This window comes from Cyclopterus lumpus, chromosome 4 (genome assembly GCF_009769545.1).
Source record: "Cyclopterus lumpus isolate fCycLum1 chromosome 4, fCycLum1.pri, whole genome shotgun sequence".
NCBI classification, from domain to species: domain Eukaryota; kingdom Metazoa; phylum Chordata; class Actinopteri; order Perciformes; family Cyclopteridae; genus Cyclopterus; species Cyclopterus lumpus.
This window is the reverse complement of record NC_046969.1, coordinates 7,568,436-7,574,435: the sequence shown is the minus strand read 5'-3', so window position 1 is coordinate 7,574,435 and position 6,000 is coordinate 7,568,436. Positions and strand designations below refer to the sequence as shown.

The 6,000-nt window shown below is 44.6% G+C and overlaps 2 protein-coding genes across 4 annotated transcripts in view; both read right to left on the bottom strand.

Moving 5' to 3' along the window:
- Positions 1-2,453, bottom strand: part of naprt (nicotinate phosphoribosyltransferase) — a 7,488-nt gene extending 5,035 nt beyond the window's left edge. Inside the window, exons 1-3 of one of the 3 annotated variants that reach the window (XM_034530481.1) lie at positions 1,990-2,453; positions 362-489; positions 161-243 (exon numbers count right to left, since the gene is read on the bottom strand). In XM_034530481.1, coding sequence (XP_034386372.1) covers positions 161-243; positions 362-489; positions 1,990-2,239 — 461 coding nt within the window. In that variant the 5' untranslated portion in view covers positions 2,240-2,453. Of the gene's footprint in view, positions 1-160; positions 244-335; positions 490-1,989 lie in introns of all 3 variants that reach the window. The other 2 variants (XM_034530482.1, XM_034530483.1) reach the window with 2 other exon arrangements.
- Positions 2,454-2,841: 388 nt separating this feature from the next.
- c4h8orf82 (chromosome 4 C8orf82 homolog) lies at positions 2,842-4,995 on the bottom strand. The gene is made up of 3 exons (XM_034530485.1): positions 4,691-4,995; positions 4,537-4,585; positions 2,842-4,022 (listed from the first exon to the last, which is right to left on the bottom strand). The coding sequence occupies exons 1-3, from the start codon at positions 4,853-4,855 to the stop codon at positions 3,520-3,522; spliced, it is 717 nt and encodes a 238-aa protein (XP_034386376.1). The 5' UTR covers positions 4,856-4,995; the 3' UTR covers positions 2,842-3,519.
- Positions 4,996-6,000: the final 1,005 nt, after the last annotated feature.

The following is a 6,000-nucleotide window of genomic DNA, read 5'->3' as shown; positions in this document are numbered from 1 at the left end:
TGAAGCTTCAGCATAATAATACTTACATTCAGTGAAATATTTCAAGAAATCATGTATTTTATGGCTTCATTATTCTGTAAAATACAAATAATTTTAAATAATAAATAATATTTTTCGAGGACCACCTGGTTTTTCTGTGTGTACGTTTGTTGGTTGTTACCTGGCATAGTTGACTAGACACAGTAAGCTGGTCTCCAGCAGTTGAACCACAGCTAACGGACCTGCCACCTCCATGAGAGGCACCTGCAGATGTTTTAGAGATGTTAAACAGCTTAGTCCCACTGAACCACCGCCACTGCAGAACCCTGTATTTAACCTTTGGCCTTCAGTTTTACCCTGAAAAGGCTGCGGCCGAGCTCACCCTGGCAAACACCACAGTGCCCTCCGGGATGGAGCGGAGTGTGACGCCGGAGCAGTCGAGGCCTCGCAGGAACTGGAAGAAGGCGGGGTCGGTGACAGGGGGCAGGACGGAGCGCAGGAACTCCACATCTGGATCCACAAAACACACAACATTAGCTCAACAGCTGGAACACAGCAAGACCGGCAACACGTGTGCGCTCACACAAGAACACGTGTCATCCACGTGCCCTCACGTGTCCAGGCTCACCGCACACTCAATTACGGGAACACAGATTAATCTAATAGCTTGCTGTAACCACTTCAGAGGCGCATGGCACTGTGAGTATTTCCGTGTTATGCAGCTTTAAACTTCTATTTCCCTACTTTTATTCGGTCCATTGTAGTTACTTTGCAGATTAAGATTAAAAATACATGACATTCTTGAGCTGGCTGAAAAACACTGTAATTTGTGTAATTGAGACCTGCAGTGAATTTGTGTGGCAGGAAATTGGGAGGGTCTGTTTGTTTTTGACGCCTAAAGGACCCGAATATTTAGAAATTGTCAAATATTTGTATATGTTAAATGAGTCTCAAATAGGTCTGAAATTACCTCCAGGAAGAAGGTAATTTGAGATTTATTAAAACATTTAATTTTTTTTTTAAACTCCTTGTACTGTGTGCTGCCTTTGTATAGTATTATTTGTATAGTATTATTGCTATTTATATTATCATCATCTTTATTATTATTAAAACATGATGCATATGTTCCAGATTAAATTGGCACACAAAGTACAAGCTACAACTGATCCGCCGCTTTCATGGCAACTAATCAGAAATAACAAATCCCATAATACACCACATGTGTAAGACACATACGTACAAGGTCAAATGGGTCAGCCCTTTTTACATAGCACCTGGCTTTACCTCTCCCTGATTACTCCAGCCAAGTGTACCCAGGCCCGGGGTGGAGAATCGGGAGAGTTCCCGGTGGGCCGCTTCACTTCTGGGCCGGTCGAGAATTTTATTTGTTGACATTTGTCACGTTAGTTCATCTTCTCTTAAAGTGGGCTACACACGTTTCGCATTCGGACACCGCAGCCTCTGCATGGGTTGTACCATGCGAGGAAGTTCACCCCTCCCAAATAGAGTTGGTTCGGTCGGTAGCTAGTCTTTTCAATTGGAGGAGGATGCTGCCAAATGTGCCAAGCTTACTGATTTATTTTCAAGAAGACAAACACACGTGGCAACTGGTAAAGAGAGACAAATGCCTAATGATTAGCAACGTAGCTATTCGGCTAACGTTGTAGCCTTGATTACTCCAGCCAAGTGTACCTATGCATGAGCTCTCCTCACCCGGCCCTCTCTCGGCATGCAGTCAGTACGCGTGCTGCTTCACGTGCACGAGAGATTACGGATCGTTCTCGTGTGCTAAAGTTCAAACGTCAAGGTTCAGCGAAACGACTCCATTCGCGAAGTCTCGCGGAGACCCTCGCGGACGGAATGTTACGCAACCACAGCGAGATGAACGCGATTTGGAGGACAACCAACGGCGATGCGACGTGATGTCACTTTAATTAGACTGGGTCGCTCCTTACTGCGCTTTAAATACAATAACGGAGAGCATAAGGAGACCGGAGCGACTCCCCTCACCTTCGTCTGTGAAGCGAAACGAGCGCAGGAACAGGAGGCAGTCGTGCAGCCCGGCGAACAGCGAGAAGGCGCCGCCGAACGGGTCGTCCCGGAAGAAGAGCTCGAACACGGCGGGCTCCTGGTGCCGGCCGGCCCGCCAGTACGCGTACGCCATGGTGAACTGGTAGAGGTCCGTGAGCAGCGGGGGGGCCCGCTCCCGGAGAGACCGCTCCATACCTCCGCATGTGTTGCTGCTGGACGCCGCTGCCATGTTACGCCAGCCCTGGGCTCGAAGTTCATATAATTGCCGGGGTCTCTTGAGACGTGCAGTTCTTTAAAAAGCCAAACAGCCCAGGGGCGAGAGGCGTGTTGGAGAAGCGACGCAGCCAGTTTCAGAGCACACCTAATCAACAAATGGAGGCTAAATCACTGCGCAGTGAGGACAGCGACACGCAATGAGGACAGCGTGTCGCATGTTGCACATTCATTCATAATGCCTGTAGTCAAACGGTAATACATTAAAAGTACAAACATGGCTTTAGTATAGCAAAACAAAATGTACTCCAAACATTTCCCCTTGCCTGTTTATTATTGCCGGTGTGAGATTCATTTTAAATATAATTTATCATTTTTTTTCTTAATGAACTGATGTGTTATCTTCATCTGCCAAGTGACATCAGTCAGACACGTGTAGTGTTAAATTAGTTAAATGAACAGCACAACATAGAAGTACTTTATTGAAGTACACATACCGTACAATGTTTAATTAAGTAGATGTTACTTTCAGGCAGAGTGTGCCAAGATCTGCAGAAGAAATTCCATATAAAACATTTCTTAGCAAGATTGTTACAGAAGACAATACAAAACGAAATATTCAGAGTATTGCACTTTATTAAAGAAGGATCTGATTGTATGGCCTAAATTCAGTAGAATATGTTCAATGCTAGTGTGTAAATAAATGACATTCACAGTATGTTTTTTTTCTTCTATCATATCTCAAGAACATTAAATACCATTTGATTCTAATCCACGCAAGCACATTTTCAAATTTAATTCAGCCAAAATCTGTTTAGCACTCTGCTGCAAAAATCTGTGACTCTGAAAATGTAGCTGTTTCTTATAAATATGATATATAATATATGTTCTATTTGCAGGCTTTGTATTATTCTGGCCGTTGTTTGTTGTATAACCATCTCAGTGTGCAAAGGAACTGCCCTCTTCTCTTTAGCAAAGTTGCTTCAATTACCTGCTTCACTTGTGACATACTGGGAAGTTCTACCGTAAACAAGTTGCAGATTAATTTAGGGACTCTAAAAGGGGAAAATAGGTTTAACTGCAACCTGTAATGAGGGGAGATGCTGCTTGGTTTGAGGAGTCTCAAGCCCCCCCAAAACACTCTGCATCTTCAATGAATATGATATATCACATTACACGGAGTCACATGAGCTCCGGCTTCAAACAGTAACAATCCCATCGTGATCAACAACATGTGAGAACGTGGTTGTCTTTCCCCCACAGTGTGGGGTACTGATTGGCTTCACGTGCATTCAGTTATCCCAGTCCGTCCTGCTGCCCGCTGGTCTCCTCCGCAGTGGGGAAGCATCCCGCGAGCACATTGGTCAGTGTGTGCTTCCGCCCCCCCCAGTGGAAGTGCGTCGGCTGTCCCGATTGGTCGCGCTCCGGAGCGTAGACAAAGAACGGGCTGAGCTCGATGGCCAGAGCCGACCTGACCAGGCCGACCCCGCCTCCGCCCGCGCGCTCCGAGCACGGGTGGTAAAGTCGCCCGCTGTCGGGATGCATGTACAGCGCCTCCGGGCGGAACGGGGCGGACAGCTTCTCTGCCCCGCCGCAGTACGACAGCAGCTCCCGATCGGCCGTGATCCCCGGAGACCCCGCGGGGCTCTGCAGCAGGTGGGTGAAGACCACGGGGCGGTCATCGCAGCGCACAAAGTTCCTCTCCCTGCCGCACGGGGACAAGAAGGGGAAGTCCTCCTCATAGCGGCCACTCCGATTTGAACGCAGCCGACTGAAGAAGAAGACCAGGAACGGTTTGTCTGGTAATACAAGAGGAGGGAGAGCGAGGGGCTGCTGAGCAGTGCAGCAACAGAGACCGCTTCACACTTCAAAACACCTGTTTTAGCACAAATATGATTCCTTAGCTTATCTCGAGACCTTGTCTTAGCAATAGGATGTTCTTCTTACCATCAACAAACCCAATAAAATAATTAATGTGTTCTCTCTCTCTCTCTCTCTCTCTCTCTGCAATTAAATAAAGAATACTGACAGCCTCGTCTTTTGTGTGTGTCAAATCTAGTTTTTAAAAACTGGACGTTGTGATTAAATGGTGCATACTCCGAAATAAACGTGTTATATTAAATTACCACACAGCAAACGTGATGCTTTTAATTATTCAAAGTTATTGTTCAAGGTTACTCTTCAGTTCCTTTAGGCTGGTTTACACACACATTAAAGTATATGGGGGGGGCTTTTTCATAAATTCCTGTTAAGAACACGTTGGCCTGAATTATAAGCACTGTATTGTGTGTGTGTGTGTGTAATTTGTTTTACCTTTGAAGCAGGTGACAAAGTTCTTCACTTTAGTGTCATCGAGGAACAGCTGGAAGTGGAGCAGATACCAACATGTCATGCTCGCAAGGGGATGTATTGTATAAGTATGTTGTTGTTGTTGTTGTTGTTGTTGTGTGTCAGTTCACACACTCACCTGCCCTTGGTGGTCAATATAGTAGAAGTACTCCCGGATACGTGGCTCCGGGCTCTGGCCCTGGACGTATGTAGCGGTGGATGTGGAGGCACTGTGGCCGACGGGCAGGCAGCGCGGGGCGGCCAGACCTCTGCAGCGGCGGGCGGCGGTCCGGAGGAACAACATGGCGACTGAAAGAGGGAAGGATGTGTTTTGTCTGTGTCTCGGACACAGACAGGACGGCTCGTGCGTTAGACTGCGCTAGTTGTGCCCATGGTTTTGCCCTCGCGTTGTTGTTGTTGTGTACAAAGCTAGAACCCGGAAGTAGTTCATTGTGAGTTTCTGATTACTGCCGCCTAGCGGACATAATTATAATTACAATATTCACAAGGATTTAAATAGAAACGCATAATTTACTAATAATTAAAGACGGGCTTCATCTCCCGAGCAGGGGACATCTAAGTTATATAAGCCGAATGACTTAATGCTAAGTTGATGGGGGATGTTTCAGGAACTGTGATGAATGTAAATGCAGATCTCACTGTTCTGATTGCATTAAAAAAAGAGGTTATGCACATGGCGGTGTGTAGTTTTTTTAATTTTTTTTATCGCAATACGCCGCCTTGCTTAGTGTTGTCATATTTGGAATCGTAACCCCTGAATCATGATTAGTATCACTTGGTCAGACTCTTGCCAATACAGAGCCATAGATCATTCTATATTAAAATTAAAAAAGGACTAAAATACAGGAGAATATATAGCTATAGGGGCTGGCATGTGCCTCCGGTAGACCTGTTTGGTAATCCATATCAATCTTGTTAAATATTGATGGAAAGATTGAACCCCATTCGGTTTTGCAAGATGCATGTTTGTTTTAACACAGCAACTGATGATGTTATGCAATAATTGCTTAATCGCTTTGTCTATAAAATGTGTAAACATTGATGTATTCAAATGACAGTCCAACCAAACCAAAATATATTCAGTTTACTTTTATATATATTTGTCTACGACCATAAACTATAAAAACGTATCATTACTAAAGCATATTATATATTGGTCTATGCTGCTTAAATATATTATATATTATATATATTCTTTTTTGGTTTATCTTATTTCTGTCCTGGTGTTGGTGCAACAACTGAATTTCCACTGTGGGAATAAATTAAGGCTTATTTTATCGTATATAAAAACAGAGAAAAGCATGATCTACAGCAGAACGTGAAGTGACTTTTGGTTGAATATTGACTAAAGCCATTGATGGATCACTTAAGTTACTAATTGCTTAACGGTTGCAGTTCATAGTTGGTTTTCAGCAAGTCAGTGACTGA

Bases quoted from the DNA above. Each gene is read 5' to 3' on its own strand.
- c4h8orf82 (XM_034530485.1), bottom strand. From the start codon at position 4,855: ATGTTGTTCCTCCGGACCGCCGCCCGCCGCTGCAGAGGTCTGGCCGCC. The intron at 4,586-4,690 runs GTGAGTGTGTGA...CTCCACTTCCAG, and splicing joins ATATTGACCACCAAGGGCAG to CTGTTCCTCGATGACACTAA. The intron at 4,023-4,536 runs GTAAAACAAATT...TTGTATTACCAG, and splicing joins CTTTGTCACCTGCTTCAAAG to ACAAACCGTTCCTGGTCTTC.